Source organism: Emiliania huxleyi, assembly GCF_000372725.1.
Source record: "Emiliania huxleyi CCMP1516 chromosome Unknown EMIHUscaffold_190, whole genome shotgun sequence".
In the NCBI taxonomy this organism is placed as follows: Eukaryota; Haptophyta; order Isochrysidales; family Noelaerhabdaceae; genus Emiliania; species Emiliania huxleyi.
Window position 1 is genome coordinate 57,623 of NW_005200689.1, and position 17,226 is coordinate 74,848.

Genomic DNA, 17,226 nt, shown 5'->3' on the forward strand with positions numbered 1-17,226 from the left:
TCGGGCTAGGGGCCAGCCCCTCTCCCTTGCCCTCGGAACAGTGTGTCCGAGTCGAGGCGTGTGCTTGCCGGTCGACGGCCGCGCGCGGTTGGCATTGTGACGAAGGTTGCGCGCGGCCGCGGCGCGCCCGCCATGGTTCGGCGACGGCGGCATTCGACGTCGTCTGCTGTGAGAGGGGCTTGTTTCGGAGAATTCTTTTTATCGACTTGCCATGGCCGACAGCTGGCTGAACCTGTCCAGCTTCAAGCCGTCAAAGCCAGCTCCGCCAGAGCCGCCACCACCGCTTCCGCCGGAGCCGCCTCCGGAGCCGCCGCCGCCGCCGCCGCTGCCGTCAGAGCCGCCGGAGCAGCCGCCGCCGCCGCCACTGCCACCGCCGCTGCCACCGCCGCTGCCGCCGTCCGAGGATCGGCACGAAGCGCGTCCAAAGCCGAAGAAGGAGAAGCGCAGGCGCTCAAAGCCGAAGAAGGAGAAGGATCCCAAGGGCAAGAGTCACAAGCGGAAGCGTGCGCGGCGGGCAGGGAGCAGCAGCGACGACGACGAGAGCGGCGAGTCGGACGACGCGACGGCGCCTCAGACGAGTGATGTCTCCAAGATGGCGGCGCGTGACCGGGCGATGCTGACCCATGACCCGCGCGGCCGCGTGGCGCCACGCTGGCTCGACGGCGCCGACGCCGGCGGCAGCGGCGGCGGCGGAGGAGGAGGAGGGGGAGGCGGCGGCGGCGGCGAGGCCTTCTTCCGGTTTGACGTGCGAGGCGACCCTGACAACGCCGTCTTCGGCTGCTCGTACGCGGGACACACGCCTCGGTGACCACCTGCCAGCGCCGGCCCGGGAGGCTAGATTTCGGCGACGCGCTCCAGAGAGAGGAGGCGCCCACGCCGCGGCTCTGATTGCATGAATAGATGAGACGGTCCTCGCTGGCAGGTACCGCAAGCTTGCGCGGCGAGGGGCGGGGCGGCGATACTTCGCGCCGCGGCCGCGGCGCATCGAGGCGCTCTCCGAAGGGCGACGCGAGGGGCCGCCAGGACATGACCCGGACGTGTCCCGGACATGTCCCACAGGCGCTCTCCGAAGGGCGACGCGAGGGGCCGCCGCTGCGAATCACGCAGCTGCAGAGGCGGTGGGCGAGGAGGAGGGCGAGCAGAGGCGACGCAGGAGAGGGCGTGCCGACCTTCCTGCCGCTCGACGAGTCCGACGACGGCGGCGAGGGAGAGGGCGGCGGCGGCGGCGGCGAGGGCGAGGGCGAGGGCGGCGCGCGCGAAAGAGTGCGCACCCTCAACGCGGCGACGCGGGAGAGGCCGGGGGACGTCGCCGCGTGGCTGGCCTTGGCGGAGCTCGAGGAGGGCGGCGGCGGCGCGCTCGAGGGCGGCGGCGGCGGAGGGGGGGGGAGGAGGGCTGGCGCCGTCGCGGAGCGCAAGGTGTCTGTGCTGCGTCGGGCTGTCGCCGCCAACCCTCGCAACGAGGCTGTGGCGGTCGAGCTGCTGCGCGCTCAGGAGTCGCTTCTCGAGCCGGAGGAGGTGGGCAGCGCTTGGGAGGAGGCGATCCGCGGCGACCCGTGCTCGGTGATGCTCCGCATGGAAAGCCTCGCCCATGCCTCTCGCCACGTCGCGTCTTTCTCCGTCTCGGCGCTTCGCGAGGCCGCCGCCGCAGCCGCCGCCGCCCTGAGGGGGCGCGCTGAGGAGGCGGCCGCGGGCGGAGAGAGCTCAAGTAGCAAGAACAGCAGTTGCCAGGAGCAGCTCTTCGTTCTTTCACCAGGCGGCCGCGGGCGGAGAGCCGCCCTCCGCCGTGGACGCTCTCCAGCGCGGGGCGCTGCTACTGCTGCTGCGAGCTGCGTACGCGGAGCGCGCCGCCGGCTTCTCGGAGCGCGGTACTGCGCTGCTGCAGGCGGCGCAGGCCGATGAGGATGGACCAATATTGAGCCATGAGTCGTGAGCCATGAAGAGTTGCTGCAGGCTGCGGTCGAGCTCAACTGTTTTTGCCCGCCGGCGCTGCTCGCGGCGCCGCTGGGCGAGCGGCTCGACGCATTTGCGGAGTTTTGGGAGTCGGAGGCGCCGCGCGTCGGCTGAGCCGCCGGTGACATGTCCGAGACATGTCCGAGACATGTCCGAGACATGTCCGCTAGGCGCCGCGCGTCGGCGAGCCGAAGGCGCGCGGTTGGTGCAACTCCACTGCTGCTGCTGCTGCTGCTGCTGCGGAGCAGCAGGAGGAGGAGGAGGCGGAGGCGTCGGCTCCTCCAGGCCTCTCCGACAGCGGCGCAGGGGCGGGGGGCGGAGCGGGGGCCGCCGCAGCGGCCGCCGGCGTCTGCCCGCTCCGGGCGGGTCTGTGGGCGCGGGAGGAGCGAGCGCTGTCAGCGGAGCGAGAGCTGCCCATCTCTGCGACGCGTCAGGCCGCCGCCGCCGACGCTGACCCGGAGCGCGTCGTCTTCTTTGAGGAGCTCTCTCCCCATCCGTCGGCCCGTATCTCGGCCAGATCTCGGCGAGATCTTGGCCCTCGAGATCTAGGATTTGGCCCCGTACTTGGCCCGCCTCGACTCGACGGCGGCGAGGCTCGAGCTGCTCCTCTCCTTCGCCGTCTTCCTCGGCCTGCCAGGCGCGAGATCGGGCCGAGATCTGGCCGAGATCTGGCCGAGATCTGGCCGAGATCTGGCCGAGATCTGGCCGAGGTCTGGCCGAGATCTGGCCGAGGTCTGGCCGAGATCTGGCCCAGCCGTGTCTTCCTCGGCCTGCCAGGCGCAAGGCAAGTCCACCTCCCCTCCTCCCACCCCCTCGCCGTCCTCCACGACTCGTATGGCGCCGCACCGTGGCATGGCGGTGGAGGAGCTGGAGGTGGAGGAGCTGGAGGAGGAGGGGATGGCGGCGGAGGCGGCGGCGGAGGCGGCGGCGGAGGCGGCGGCGGAGGAGGCGCGGTGGCAGCCTTCGGCGCGGAGCTGCTGAGGCACGCGTGCGCTCTCTTCCCCTCCGACCCGAAGCTCGCCTACGTCGCCATGCGCACCGCCGCTGCCTCCGGGGCAACGAGGGCAGCCCCGGCCTCTGCTGGCGGTGGCTCCTCCGCCGCCGCCATTGCCGCCGCCGCCGCCGCTTGCCGCCCGGTCGCAAAGGCGCTGCTGCGGCGGCGGCCGCACGACTTGCCCTTGTACGCGGCGTACGCGCGCGCGTCGCTCGCCGCCGGAGGGGGGGCCGAAGCGAGCCGCGTTTGCTCGTCGGCGATCGGCATGGCGGCCGCCGCGTCGCTCTCGCCGCGCGGGCTGGTTGGACTCGCCTACCTTTCGGCCAAACTGGAGCTCGGAGGGGCGGGAGGCGGAGGCGACGGCAGAGGCGGCGGGGGAGGAGCAGGAGGCAGCGGAGGCGGCGACGCGGCGGCGGCGCTGCGAACTCTTGCGGCGGTGTGGGCGCCGGAAGCTTCTGCGCTGCCGCCGTCTCAGCCGGTACCTCCGCCGCTGCTGCTGCGCGCCCGGCGCTCGCTGAGCGAGGAGGTCGACGGGCTGCTGCGACCGGAGGCTGGCAGCCCGCCGCTGCCGTCCCTCTCGGCGGAGAGTCGCCACGTCGTGAGCGCGTGCGCGCTTCTCGAGCTGCTCACGTCCGGCGTGGAGTCGGCCGCCGCCGTCTTTGAGCGCGTCCTCGCGGCGCTGGAGGCGGGCGGGGCGCCGCCAGGAGGCGCGACTTGGGGCGGCGGCGCGGCACCGCGGCTCGCCGGCGCCGGCTCGCTCGAGCACGAGGCGTTGCTCGAGCAGCGGGCGGTTGCCTGCTCAATAGTGCGCGGTGTCTCTTCACGGCGACGTGCTCTGAACAGGCGTTGCTCGAGGAGTACGTCTGGGTCGAGACGCGCCACGCGGAGAGCAAGCCCACGCCGCCCCGCCGCCGCCGCCGACTGCTCGAGCGGGCCCTGCTCGCCTTCCCCGCCAACGCCGCCTTCTTTGGCGCCCTTACCTCGCTCTGCTCGTCGACACACGCGCGGCTCGGCCTCCGCGCCGTGCTCGCGCAGGCGCGCTCGCGCAGCCCGAGCTGCCTCCAGCTCTGGCTGGGCTCGGTCCGCGCCGCACCCCGGAGCAGGCGGCGAGGGAGACAGGCGCCCTCCACACCGCCCCGCTCGTGAACAGGTCCTCGTCGAGCTTGGGACGGAGGCGGCCGAGCTGGCGGACGCGGACGTCGCCGAGCTCGTGCCTGGCTTCCTCGCTGCGGGCTCTGGCGGGCAGCAGGCCGCCCCGAGCCAGTCGGCGCCAGGCCGCGCCAGCCGCGAGCGGCGCGCGCGCTCGCTGCTCGAGGAGGCCCTCACACCGGCGCGGTGCGGCGCGTGCGCCGCGCTCTGGCGCCTGTACATCCGCCTTGAGCTCGCTGCCGGCCGCGGCGACGCTGCGTGCCGTGTGCAGTTGCGCGCGGTGCAGCAGTGCCCCGGCCACAAGGGGCTGTGGCTCGCGGTGCTCTCCCCCCCGCTGCTGTGGCACGCGCCGGAGCGGCAGTTGCGCGACACCGTCACGCTCCTGGCCGAGAAGGAGCTGCGCCTCTGCTCCGAACTCCCGGATATGGGCGAGCCGGGCGAGGGCCTGGTGAAGGGGGGGCGGGGGGAGCCGCAGCTGCCGGGTGGACGTGCGGATTCTCCAACCAAACGTCAGCTCGAGGCCGGCAGCGGCAGCGGCAGCTGCAGCAAAGAGGGTGACGACGACCACGATGACTGACGCCCCGCTTCACCCAACCCGTTTGTGTTTTGGGGGGAATATCTGGGCACTGAGGGACGGAGTAGAGTACGAGAATATAAAAAGCACATCAGATCCGCTGAGCGCGGTGACCGGTGTGAGAGGAGAAGTGGTGCGCGCGGGGATTTGTGGGGTGGTGTACGCCTACGCGGCGCGTCAAACCGCGGCTCTCAGATCCAGATTTTTGCTCGTTCGGGTCTAATTTTGGTGCCTGTGTTGCGTGCCGTGTAGGGTGTTGCCTTTGTTGGAATGTGGCGAAGATCGAAGTGTGTGCGAGCTCTAGGCCCGACCCTCGTCCGCAGCCTCTCCCTCGGCGATCTCAGCAGCAGCGGCTTCGCGGTTCCCCCGCACCAAGGCCTCTCTCAGAACCACCTCCTCGGGCTTGCCAAAGCGCGAGAAGGCAAACTCCGTCGCATGCGGCGACGGCATCTCGTACAGCAGCGCCTAGAGAGAGAGCTGGAAGCCACTGGTGAGGCGACTGCTACCCTCGCGACCGCTGTGGCAAGCCATGACGCGCTGCGCCTCCCCCTCTACCGCGCCCTCCGCCATCGCAGAGGTGGCAAAGTGACCCACCTTTGGGTAAACGTCGACACGGCCATCCCTTGGCGCCACCGAGGAGAAGCTCTGGCCTATAAGACCGTGGGGTAGCGAGCGAGCGGCGGCGTCGCCCCTCGCGCGAAAGCCGAGGTCTACACGGTGCTTTGGGCCCGAGAGCCAACCGTAGACACGGTTGCCTATTCGTGGCTACATGGAGTGAGTAGATGCGCGGCGTGCTGCGCTCGAGATCAATGCGTGGCTGCCCCGTGCGGTGACTGTCCAATTGCCGAGCGTAATGGTAGAAAAGAAGCTAGGAGGTTCCCACCGGCCGTGTCCGACAGTGGCAAGGAAGGTCTTTTCCCTACCTTGGTGCTGTCTTTTTACCAGCGAGCCGTCCTTTTTCCAGGTTGCAACCCTTGTTCCGCACTGACGGCTGTGAATTTAGCGGCAACCAACAGCTCTCAGCCCCCCGGTGGTGCTGGGGCATACGGGCTCGCCGGGGGGGGGGTAGACCCGTCGCAACAACAGCTGAACTATCATGAACCACGACAAGGAGGACCACGCCTCCCCGAGCTCGATGAGGAGTCGGCGGAAGGGGTGGGCGAGCCGATTACGATAGAGAGACCGCGGATGCGAGCGCGATTCGTCGACCAGGGAGACGGCTGGCCCGACCTCCCGGGGTCCCGGGGAGGTGCGGCGAGACGACCTAATGCTGCCGCCCTCGCCCGGCGGGGAGTCGGGCACGGGATCGCCGTCGGCGGAGTCAACGAGATCAGGCAGAGAAGGCAAGACGACGACGGGGCCGCAGCCGCGAAAAAGGCTATAGGAGGCCGCAGCGGGCCCCGCAACCGTCGCGTGACCAACGGAAGGCGAGCAGGAAGGAGGACCGAGGCCCGAGGGGAGGGAGGAGCCCCTTCGGAATGGGGGTGTAAGGAGGCCGCGCGGAGCGCGAGCGGGGTTAGCTCCCCGGCCCTGGATGTGACGGGCTACCAACTGCACTCCAAATGCTCCAAGACGGTGGACATGCTCGACGGCGCTAATCGTTGTCGACATCCCCGCCAGCGCCAAGCGCCAACGCCGCAGGGTCATCATCATACATCCCACCCAGCTCCAGTAACGCGGTCTTGACCAGCCCGGCGAAACCCTCGGTGCTCTTGAGCGGCTCGAGCAGGCCGCCGTCGGCGCCACTGTCGTCCTCGAATTCTCGCTCGTGCAGCGCCAGCCCATTCGCGAGCTGCTGCGAGAGCAAGCTGATGCGTTCGGCCTGCTGACGCAGGTCCGCCGCGCTCTCGAGGCGCCGCGCGCGCAAGTGCAGCGCCGCGCGAAGACGCGTCACATCGGCGTCGAGCTCGAAGTCCTCGAAGTCGATGGGCTCGCCGGCGTGGAGCTGATAGTCCAGCATGGCCCCGTCATCCGCGAGGGCGCGGCACTCGTCCACCGTCTCGCGCAGAGCGTCGCAGCGCGCGATCAGCAGCGCGAGCGGGCCGCGCCGCGCCTCGGCTGCTGCCTCCTCCTGGAGCGCCGCAAGATGGTGCTTCAGCCGCTCGACGAGCACGCGCCGCTTCGTCGCCAGCACGCGCCCGAGCACCTCGGTGCGGACCTCGCTCAGCCGCGCGTGGATCAGCAGGCGCTCAAGCTGCCTGAGCACGTGCACCGTTTTGGTGGCGGAGCTCTCGTAGTCCCGCATCGCCTCGTCGAGCGCCGCATTCACGCGCGCGCCCTCGGACTCGCAGCTCATGCGGAGCTCCTGCTGCACGAGCGCCACCAGCCGCGGCAGCCGCGGCGCCGGCGCGGCCGCGTCCAGCTTGTCGTCGGCGGGCGCGCGGAAGGCAAAGGTCGCCGACGCCACTTTGGTCATGAGGCGCTCGGCGAGCTTCGGCAACGCCTCCCACGCAATCTTGAAAAAGATGTCGAAGCGCGCGGGCTCATACGGACGCGTGGGCACCTGCACGCGCCACTCGGGGCTGCGCTCTGAGCCCTCGGCCAGCGAGCGGACCTGCCGCAGCACGCGGCGTAGCTGGGGCTCGCGCAGCGACCTCCAGATTGTGACGCCAACCGGGTAGCTGCCGACCTCCTCTGGCGCTTGAGCGGGCTGGATGCCTTTGGCCCACTGTATCGAGATGAGCTTGGCAGTTTCGGGCCACGACACTCCCGCAGGTCCGTACTTGGAGACCTCTGCCTGCGTCGGACCTCTGGTCACGGCCTCTGTGATGAGGGTTGGCGGCGGCAGCAGCAGTCCAGCGATCGGATCGTTGAAGACGGCACGGACTCTCCGGCACGTTCCTCTGAGACGCCATCGGCCAGACAGTGGCGGCAGCGCCTCGCCAATGGCGACGAGGTCGTCGTGCGAGAGGTCGTCGAAGGTGGTGGGCATGCTTTGAACGCTGCTCACTAGCTTTTCTTGTTTTTTTGCTTGTTTCTAAGAATTCTTGTTTGTGTCGAACCTGTGTGCTGTCAAGGCGGTCGAATTCTTTGTTTTCACGATGGTGTCTCTCGACGCGCACCGCGCCGCCGCCCGGCTCCGAGACTTTGGACGTGGGCGGCTGGCAGGTCGTCGTCACCGACGGGCACGCGGTGCTGCCCGAAGTCATGACGCACTTGCCAGACGGGGCGTTCCAAGGCCGCACCTCTCTCGTCTCGGTCGCCTGCCCGAGCGAGCAGCCTCGTCTCCATCGGCGTGGGCGCCTTCTACGGCTGCTCCTCGCTCGTCTCCATCGACCTCCCTGCCACCCTCACCTCCATCGGCGACGGCGCCTTCGGCAGCTGCTCCGCCCTCTCCTCCATCACCTTCTCTGCCACCCTCACCTCCATCGGCAACCGGGCCTTCGAATGCTGCTCCTCTCTCGTCTACATCGACCTCCCCGCCACCCTCACCTCCATCGGCATGCAAGCCTTCTACTACTGCTCCGCCCTCACCAGCGTCACCCTCCCCGCTGGCCTCACCTCCATTGGCGACTACGCCTTCGAGTGCTGCTCCTCCCTCGCCGCCATCAGCCTCCCCGTCGGCCTCACCTCCATCGGCAACGGCGCCTTCTCTGGCACCTCTCTTGCATCCGTTGCCTTCCCTGCCAGCCTCGTCTCCATCGGCGATGACGCCTTCTACCGCTGCTCCTCCCTCGCTCGCGTCACCTTCCCCGCCACCCTCACCACCATCGGCGGCAACGCTTTCGCCCGCTGCTCCTCCCTCGCCCGCGTCATTCTCCCCGCCGGCCTCACCTCCATTGGCCACAATGCCTTCGACAGCTGCTCCGCCCTCACCTCCATCCACCTCCCCGCCGCCCTCACCTCCATCGGCAACGGCGCCTTCTCTGGCTGCACCTCTCTTGCCTACGTCGCCTTCCCCGCCAGCCTCACCTCCATCGACAGCGCCTTCTGGAACTGCTCCTCCCTCGCCCGCGTCACCTTCCCCGCTGGCCTCACCTCCATCGGCAGCCTCGCCTTCGCCCTCTGCTCCTCCCTCTCCCGCGTCACCGTGCCAGACACAGCCACGATCGGCGACGAGGCTTTCGAATCTGAGACCACCGTCCTCCGCCTCCCGCCCGCAACGATGCGCTGCGGAGGCTGGTACGAGGCGGTGGACGGGGCTCTGGCCTACAAGCGCTTCGCTCTCGAGCACAAGGCTGGCCTTCTTGGCTGGCTAGAGCGGGCCCAGATCAGGCTCGGCTCTTACGGCCCGGACGGCGCGGCGCGCAAGCGCGACCGCGAGGAGTTTGAGGGCGACTTTGGGCACGGCGCTGCGGCGGGATCGTCCGGCGTCGGCTCCGGCCCAGGCTGAATGTCGATTTTCGTTTCCGCGAGACATCCGCACATGTGTCATGTCCCCCCCCCCCCCCCCGGCTTCACAATATACTGATTATACTTCCTTCACCAAGAACTCTGCGGAGTACTGGCCGTAAATCGCATGCATCATTTTCTGGGGGGCGGGCGCCCACGGCCCGGCCCCTCTCCGGGACCGCGGGTCGACCTGGACCGGGCCCTTCTTAGTACTCCCCCTCCCCGCGCGCGTGCGCGTCCCGCAGCCGCAGCACGCCCGACTCGCTCAGCGCGCGAGCGAGCTCCGCCACCTCCTCCTCCTCGTGGCCGGCCGTGACGACCACCCTCAAGCGGGACGTCCCCTCGGGCACGGTGGGCGGGCGGATGGCGGGCACGAAGAAACCGGACCGCTGCAGCCTCGCCGCCGCCTCGAGCGCCGCCGCCTCGCTCCCCACCTCGATCGGCACGATCGGGCTGCGCCAGCCGCACGCCTGACCAAAAAACAGCCGCAAATCGACAACACGGCAACCTTCAGCGGGCCTCGCGCGGCGCCGCAGGCCTGGCGAGGCGCGCTGCCGATGGCCGCCTCGAAGGCGCATACGCGCGCCCAGAGCTGCGCGCGCCGCTGCGGTGTGGCGAGGGCGAGAGCGGCGTCCGCCGCCGCCACCGCCGGCAGCGGCAGTGCGGTGGAGTAGATGCCTGCTCGGCCGCGCGAGAGGAGGAGCTGATGCAGCGGCGAGGAGCACGCGACGAAGCCGCCGTGCGCTCCAAACGCCTTTGAGAGGAGCCGACAGGTCACCACTGCGAGGGTCATCGGCCGAGCGTGGACTCGTCGCTACGGAGACGCCTTCGAGAGGGTGCCGACTGAGACGTCGACGCGGTCGGCGACCCCGGCCTAGAAGGAGCGCGCGACGAAGGCTGAGCGAGCCGCTGGAAGCGGCTGCCTCTCGGTGTACCCTCTCTTGAGCCAAGCGCCGCCTGCTCGGCGACTCCTAACCCTAACCCTAACCCTAACCCTAACCCTAACCCTCTCTTGAGCCAAGCGCCGCCTGCTCGGCGACTCCTCCGCCGCCCTCGCCGTTAGGGTTAGGGTTAGGGTTAGGGTTAGGGTTAGGGTTAGCGCCTGCTCGGCGACTCCTCCGCCGCCCTCGCCGTACACGAGAGTGGCGTGCGCCTGCGGGGGAGGCTCAGGGGAGGCTCGGAGACGGTTCCGCTACGTCTCGGGTATCTCGGTGTGCATCTCGGCCGCATCTCGGCCGCATCTCGGCCGCATCTCGGGCCGCATCTCGGGCCGCATCTCGGGCCGCATCTCGGGCCGCATCTCGGGCCGCATCTCGGGCCGCATCTCGGGCCGCATCTCGGGCCGCATCTCGGGCCGCATCTCGGGCCGCATCTCGGGCCGCATCTCGGGCCGCATCTCGGGCCGCATCTCGGGCCGCATCTCGGGCCGCATCTCGGGCCGCATCTGGGCCTCGTCGAGGACGAGCAGCGCGCCGTGCCTGTCGCGCAGCGCCGCCAGCCCCGCGGCGTCGGCCGCGTCGCCGTCCATCGAGAAGACCTGTTCACACGCCTCTGCGTGAAGAGGTGGCCTGCAAAGCGAGAGCACCGCCGGTGGAGCAGACCGAGTCTGAGACGATAAGCTTGCGCGGCGCGGCGCTCGCCGAGAGAAGCCGCTCGAGGTGGGCGAGGTCGTTGTGGCGGTAGATGTGCAGCGCAGCGCCGGCGCCCTTGGCGGCGAGCCTCGCTCCGTCGACAATGGAGGCGTGGTTCAGGGCGTCGGAGAAGATGGCGCAGCCGGGCGAGGTCGCCAGCGCACCGAGCACGGCGGCGTTGGCTGCAAAGCCCGTCGGGAAGAGCTCGCACGCGTCCGCGTGCTTGAGCCGCGCGAGCCGGCGAGCGAGCGACTCGTGCCACTCGGTGTGACCGCACACCAGCGCCGACGAGCGCGGCCCGCAGCCGTGCTCCGCCGCCGCCGCGGCTGCGGCGGCGCGCACTTCGGGGTGCGAGCTCAGGCCGAGGTAGTCGTTGTCTGCAAAGACGGTCAGCCGCTGCGGCGACGGCGCCGAGAGGACCACGCGGCGTGAGCAACCAGGATCGGGCGTCAGCGGCCTCAGAGAGCGGAGCAGCCGTTGCTCAGCGAGTGCGGAGACGGTGCCGTCGACCCACGCTGCCCACGACGGCTCGGCGGCGGGCGGCGGCGAAGGCATCGGCGGCGAAGGCAGCGGCAGCGAAGGCAGTGGGCGAGCCGCTGCCGGCTGCGCGGCAGCTCGCAGCGTCTGAGCGGCGCGGGTGCCTCGCCGCATATATATTTGGGTGTGCCAGCGGCGGGAGCAGATGAGCTCACGTGGCCGTGTTTCTTCCGGCGGCGGAGCAAACCGTTTTTCGTTCTTGTGTATCCACTTTCTCTTGTTCCCTGTAACGTGAGAGAGTGAGTGGGGGGCGCCCACGGGCCCACGCCGCCTAGCTCCGCGGGGGGCCGCCCCTCCACCCCTCACGTAAGGATCATGTAGTCCCCACAATCGCTGTCTGGGGGTCGCCGCTTGTCTTGCGAAAACGGGCTTGGGTTCTTGTTTAGCGGCCTGCTTCTTGCGAGGGCGCGTTGTAAACTCTCTTGCGTTCGCGGTGGAGGCGAAGACAGTGTAGCATCTGCACATGCTCCACATCGGCTTCCTCGCCGCCATCCTCCTTGACCAGTTTACGAGTCTGGGTAAAACCGGCTGCCAAGCGGCGCGGGCCTCAGAGTGGGCCGGCCGCCGCTGCCGGATGGAGATCGGCGGCGGCGAGGACGGCTTTGCGGAGGGCGCGCTCCGGGCGACAGAGGCAGGAGAGGGCGTCGAACTCAGCGCCGCCTCCGACGCGATGAGCTCGCTCGACGCCTTGCAAGCGAGGCTCGACGGGAAGCTGAAAGCGCTGGGTGCTTCAGACGTGGCGCCGCCGCCGGCGGCGACGTCACGCTCGTCCTTCAGCAAGGAGTCGTCGGCGGAGACGCGCCGGCTTGCGGACGCAAAGCTCGAGGCGATGCGGCGCAAGAAGAGCGGGGCGGCGGAGGTGGAGCACGCGGCGGAGATAGCGACCGCAGTGCGAGACGCGAGGCGGTGGCTCGACGCGGGGCTGCCTCGGCGGGCGGAGAAGGAGCTGGCGGCGGTCTCCGGCTACGTCTCCCTCTCCTCCGAGTCGGGGGGCGAGTTCCACCTCTTCCTTGCAGACGTGCTTGAGGCGGACGCGAATCGCGGCGCCGAGGCACGCCGGCTGCTGCAGCGGCTCGCAGGCGAGTCGACCTCGTCGAGCGTGCGGTGGAAGGCGGAGCGGAGGCTGTCGGGCAGCGCCTCGCCCGGCGGCGGCAGCGCGGCGGGCCCCTCCTCCTCGGAGCTAGGCTCGCTGTTTGGACAACAGTTTGGGCTAGGCGACGGACGACAGTGGTAACAGACGCAAGAGGCTGGATCCTGCTCTGCGCATTTGGTTTTATATTGATTATATTGCCTCTTCAGAGTTGTACTGACTATATGCCAATATGGACCCAAGCATCCTCAACGCTCAAGCGTCATCAGAGGTGTACTGACTCGCATGGCCCCACGACCTTCCACTGTCGCGCACAGCGCTGGCGCCAGGCTGGCCGGGCTAGGCCCTAGGCTCTCTGGGGAGCGGCTGCTGGCTGGCGCCCCCCCGCGCGGCTAGAGGCCTGTGATGCACACGTACCTTGCGGTCGTTTATAAGATCAGAAAATACCACAGGCTGCGTCTCTCCGTTTTGATGAGGCTGATCTACCGCGCGGCGTAAGCGGGGAAACAACTCACGTGTGCGTGCTGCGTGCACGGCCACGCCCACGGGCGCACGGAATTAACCCGCGCCGGAAGCCGCAGTGCGGCCTCCCTCCTCCCCACACACGCGGCAGAGCACACACACCACAGTCCGCACTCCAGCTCCACGAACCACGCAAGTCGCAGCTAGCTAGGCAGAGGCCAGAGGCTGCGTGCTGCTGCTGCTGCTGCTGCTGCGTGCTGCTGCTGCTGCTGCTGCTGCTGCTGCGCTGCCTGCATGATGCTGGTGGCGTCGGCGCGGCCGTACTCTGAGCGAGCGTAGGCGAGAGCCGCCGACTCGGCCGAATAGAAGGTGCCGAGGGGGATGTACCTTAGCTCGCCCCTGTTGCACACCTGGCGTGTGTGGCGGCGGTTGGTCCTGAGCCCAGCCCATCTCGGGGTGTGAGCTGCTGTGTGGCGTCTTAGTGCAGTGCTCCACGCCTGGATTCGTATCTGAAACTTGTGGCGGCCATGGGGGTAGACCGCCTTGTAACCGGTCTCAGTGGATCTGGGCGTGGGCACAAAGCGAGGGACTGGCGAGGGAGTGATAGTGAGTCACGCAGGAAAAAGTGGCGGCGTATTTGGCGAGGGCGCGGCGGTGGCGGCAGGCATTCCTCGGGGCGAGCAGGGGCGGTGGGCTGGCGAAGTGCACCGGTCCCGAATCAGGAATAGGCCTTCCATTGCCGCCTGCTGGATTGCCTGGCCAGGAGTGAGCACAGGAAGATGCGGCATCATCAGCTTGGCGGTGTCGGCGCGGCCGTACTCAGAGCAGGCGTAGGTGAGGGCTGCCTGTTGGCCAAGGCCGATCAAGGATGGGTGCCGCCTCGTGGGCAACCTGAGGGACTGGCTTGGGCTCACGGCTGCGCCTCCTCGGCGGTGCTGAAGAGGCCGAGCGAGTACTGTTTGGTGCCGACCTTGACCTTGACCTGATACTTGTTCTTGTGGGGATTGTAGGACACGTTCTTGAACCCAGTTTGACTGTCCCTCCGGCCCGCCGGGATCAGCATGATCTGCCTCACCATGTGGAGTTAGTTTTGGTCTGGGTGCGACCAAAAGCGAAAGACCGAAGCTAGAGAAGTCGATTGAGCTCGGCCGGAGGCGTTTTCCGAGTTTCAAAGATGCCGATTGTTTTACGTATGTCGTTGGCAAATTGTAATACTCGTGATTTGGATTACGCCCGGGAACTGTGGTCGCGTTTTTGTGCTGTTTTTAGTTTAAAAGCAAGACCACGCGTGTGTCCTATCAATCACTCACTAGCAGTGTCGTGTCCACACTAGCCCGAGTAGATAGAGGGGGCGTTCCGCTGCTAGGGGAAACCCAAAGCGCAGACCAACCCTCGGAGAGTATTCTTGTGTTACTAGCTCCGAGTAGAGGGGGCGCTCCGCAGCTAGGGGAAACCCAAAGCGCAGACCAACCAACCCTCGGTCGGAGACCCGCGTTATGGCCCTGCGACCGCGCACCCCCCAGGGCTAGGGCTCTCTAGCCCGCAACCCGATGCCGAGCGTCTGGCCAACTGGGTGCGCTTCTTAGCTCCCCGGTCCTGGGCGTGAGGTTAATGACCGCACTCCAAGTGCTCCGGAGTGTGAATCACCGGACACCGCCCACCCATGCATGTCACCGCCACACGGGATCACGCGATCAGTGTCGGTACACTGAGGACTGAGGTGAGTCGTGCTGAGAGGGCCTGGCAGTGGGGACTCGTTATCTCGTACGAGCTCTCGTGTGTCGTGACACGTGAGTACCATGTTCAATCCCCCCTCCGGGTGATGCCAGGGCAGCAAAACGGGCTTCGGGTGGTGCCACATATGCAGCAGCCTGACCCCCTAGAGCCGCCCGGCACCACCGCACCGGTGCGAGGCGTGCTCGTGCTCGTTGGGCCGTTCCTTCATGTTGTTCGTTCATGGGCTCGAATGCGGCTCGAGAGTCGGCTACTGTCGCGAGTACTGTCCTGACCGGTACACATAAACTTCTGACTGCCTTAAGGTATGACTTATGCCTGAGCGCGGCGGCACGGTCGAATTTGGAGCGGACGCGACCTGTAATGCTGCCCCGGTGGGAGCGCGCCGTCAGTTCGGCGGCGGGAGCGCAACTCTTGCCGCCGCTGCAGGTTGAGCTGGATGGCGTGCCTGTGTAGCAAACTGCCTGGCGCGCCACCGACGAGGTCTTGAGCAAAGTCGCTCAGTCGGTACAGCGGGAGGATCAGACGGCTCACGTTCACGTCGATCAGCGTGGTGAGCCGCTGGTTGGCGAGGCGGTCGAGGTCGACATACAGGCCGCCGCGTTCATACACTGATTAGCAGCCTGAACAGATCGGACTGCTCGACGATGTGCGCGTCCTGCAGCAGCGCAAAATCCGCGGGCGAGACGAGTGGGCTGCTGCGCAAGTCGTCGTGATCTCCGCATCGTCCCAGACACGCACGCGCCAGCTCGGGGCGGCGAGGCGGCCCAGGCCGTTGGCGATGAGCTTCGCGTGCGCCGAGGAATTGAGGACATGTGCGTCGCGCCAGCACGCGTGCACAAGCCACGGCATGGCCGGCAGCGCACGCAGGTGTGCGATGAACTCGGCCGCACGATCATGGCGTCGTTCAATTGCGGCGCGCAGCGCCGTGACACGTAGGCACCTGTCGAAGCACCTTCTTGAGCACTTGAGCACTGGATAGGGTCGATTCCGCATGGTACGGGACCCCTCGATCGTCTCGCCCTCCCTCACCGGGGTGCTCATTGGGGGGGTCATAACAAACACGGTACATACAGGATCGATCGAGGTGCACGCTGCCGAAGCAGTGTCGTCCCCCCTCTCCCCGACGGTGATGGCGGTGTGACCGATCGAGCTACAAGAGGAGCTTGTTCAGCAGGATCCGGGTTAGCCTGTGCACTGCCTCACTGGGCCTGAGATCACTCGACGCTTCCCGTCACCGTCTCGGATTTATGTGGGGTCGAACCACTCCGGGATGGGCAAGCCCATCAATTTTCGTTTCGTATCTCCCCTGCACCTGCAGGAGATGGCGAGAGAGGGATGAGTGGAGCTGGGCCGGAAGGGGAGAAGAGGAAAGGCGGGGGGGCGGGGCAGGGAGGAAGGGAGGGGGGGGGGGGGTAGGGCGCTTGAGGCGGGGGGCGCAAAGGAAGGGGGGGGGGGGGGGGGCTCAGAGCACCTTCTCTAGAATTTTACAACAAAACTCCCTCGCACGACACTGGGCACGGGACTGGCGCGCACTGGCACTAACACAGGTACACCACGGGAGCCGCCTGAGCGACTCCTGCCTGCGCGGACGGCGAGGCACTTACTTAGCTCCGTGCACTCGACCGCCCTCGCTCGCTCGCCGCAGGCAAGCTCATTCACAATCTGCTCTGCGATGGCCGTGTGAAGAACGACTGAGATACGCTGCTTCTGCAGCCCTAGCCAAATTCTTGGTGGTCCAAGTCACCTCATCGAGGTACTGGGCCCGCGTCAGCTTGTTCTGCACGGTACGTTCGCCGCCTTCCAGAGGATCTGGGTGATGCTCTGATAAACCCTCCGGATCTTCGACCCAAGCTCGGACATTTCTTTTTTCAAAGTGCAAGGTGTGAATGACAGCTTTATGATAGGGTTACTCCCCCCCTCCCACGATTGCGCGAAATCCCACACTGGAGGAGGGGGCTCTATTAGAAAAATTGATGCTGAGTTTCGTATTTTACCATGTACCACACTCTCGATGTGTCGTCGCCGGACAGCTCTAACAGGGATGCTGCCCATCGATGCGATAGCTCGGCCTCGATGGCTCTCCGACTCCCTCCCGCTCCCGGTGGGACAAGGAGGGAATGTCCAAGGCAGGCACCTTGAAGGGCAGCGCCCCCTCCAGCCGACGCGCCGTCTCCTCCGCCGCCGCTGTTGTTGAGGCAGCCTGCGCCGCAGCATCTGGCTGCGGATTCGGCGCCAGATCTGTCCTCTCGGCTCTCTCCTTCTCCGCCCTCCCCATCTCGCTCGCACCCTTCACCCACCACGTCGCCTCCGCCCTCTCCGCCGGTGCCTGAGTCACTCCTCCCCTGCCGCGTCTCTTGCCGCCCGCGCTCGCCCACGCACTCGCCGACGGCGGAAGTGACGTCGGCCAGAGCCCCATATCCCGCACGGCAGCGGCGCGGAAGTGTCTCGGGGCCGCCACCGGCACCCGCAAGCCCCCCCCCCCAAGCACCACGTCCGCCTGCGCCGCCTGCGCCGCCCGGCCCGCCCGGCCAGCTGGAAGGCCACCTCCTCGGAGGCCTGAGTGCGTGATGACAGGGCGGTGAGGGCGGGAGTACAGTCGCCTGCGGTGTACTCGGAGCGCCGCGGGGACTGAGAGCGACGAGTGAGGGATGCGGTGGAGCGCAGCCGGCTGCGTGTCTCTCGAGTGCTAGCCGCAAGACGGGGATCTGTGTCTCCCTCTCTTCTTCTCTACTCCTCTCTAGACGGGGATCTGTGTCTCCCTCTCTTCTTC

At 67.9% G+C, this 17,226-nt stretch overlaps 7 protein-coding genes across 7 annotated transcripts; 4 read left to right on the forward strand and 3 right to left on the reverse strand.

Annotated features, from left to right (window-relative positions):
- Positions 1 to 900: 900 nt before the first annotated feature.
- Positions 901 to 2,064, forward strand: EMIHUDRAFT_233282 (hypothetical protein; the record flags this gene model as incomplete). Its single annotated transcript, XM_005782282.1, has 5 exons — positions 901 to 922; positions 1,060 to 1,118; positions 1,462 to 1,602; positions 1,754 to 1,865; positions 1,940 to 2,064. The coding sequence occupies 5 exons, from the start codon at positions 901 to 903 to the stop codon at positions 2,062 to 2,064; spliced, it is 459 nt and encodes a 152-aa protein (XP_005782339.1).
- A 1,145-nt stretch (positions 2,065 to 3,209) lies between these two features.
- Positions 3,210 to 4,670, forward strand: EMIHUDRAFT_233283 (hypothetical protein; the record flags this gene model as incomplete). The annotated part of the gene is made up of 5 exons (XM_005782283.1): positions 3,210 to 3,245; positions 3,420 to 3,611; positions 3,788 to 3,811; positions 3,980 to 4,024; positions 4,095 to 4,670. 5 exons carry the CDS (start codon positions 3,210 to 3,212, stop codon positions 4,668 to 4,670), a joined length of 873 nt encoding a protein of 290 aa, XP_005782340.1.
- Positions 4,671 to 4,967: 297 nt separating this feature from the next.
- Positions 4,968 to 7,599, reverse strand: EMIHUDRAFT_113471 (hypothetical protein; the record flags this gene model as incomplete). The annotated part of the gene is made up of 3 exons (XM_005782284.1): positions 4,968 to 5,132; positions 5,223 to 5,422; positions 6,330 to 7,599. The coding sequence occupies 3 exons, from the start codon at positions 7,597 to 7,599 to the stop codon at positions 4,968 to 4,970; spliced, it is 1,635 nt and encodes a 544-aa protein (XP_005782341.1).
- Positions 7,600 to 7,896: 297 nt separating this feature from the next.
- EMIHUDRAFT_52470 (hypothetical protein) lies at positions 7,897 to 8,703 on the forward strand (the record flags this gene model as incomplete). The annotated part of the gene is made up of 1 exon (XM_005782285.1): positions 7,897 to 8,703. A coding segment is annotated over one exon (807 nt), but the record flags the coding sequence as incomplete, so codon positions are not given.
- A 502-nt stretch (positions 8,704 to 9,205) lies between these two features.
- On the reverse strand, positions 9,206 to 11,185 carry EMIHUDRAFT_72721 (glycine C-acetyltransferase; the record flags this gene model as incomplete). The annotated part of the gene is made up of 5 exons (XM_005782286.1): positions 9,206 to 9,469; positions 9,580 to 9,813; positions 10,114 to 10,164; positions 10,462 to 10,536; positions 10,601 to 11,185. The coding sequence occupies 5 exons, from the start codon at positions 11,183 to 11,185 to the stop codon at positions 9,206 to 9,208; spliced, it is 1,209 nt and encodes a 402-aa protein (XP_005782343.1).
- Positions 11,186 to 11,601: 416 nt separating this feature from the next.
- EMIHUDRAFT_365595 (hypothetical protein) lies at positions 11,602 to 12,408 on the forward strand. The gene has a single exon (XM_005782287.1). The coding sequence runs from the start codon at positions 11,631 to 11,633 to the stop codon at positions 12,399 to 12,401; it is 771 nt and encodes a 256-aa protein (XP_005782344.1). The 5' UTR covers positions 11,602 to 11,630; the 3' UTR covers positions 12,402 to 12,408.
- Positions 12,409 to 12,922: 514 nt separating this feature from the next.
- Positions 12,923 to 13,797, reverse strand: EMIHUDRAFT_113474 (hypothetical protein; the record flags this gene model as incomplete). Its single annotated transcript, XM_005782288.1, has 2 exons — positions 12,923 to 13,154; positions 13,634 to 13,797. 2 exons carry the CDS (start codon positions 13,795 to 13,797, stop codon positions 12,923 to 12,925), a joined length of 396 nt encoding a protein of 131 aa, XP_005782345.1.
- Positions 13,798 to 17,226: the final 3,429 nt, after the last annotated feature.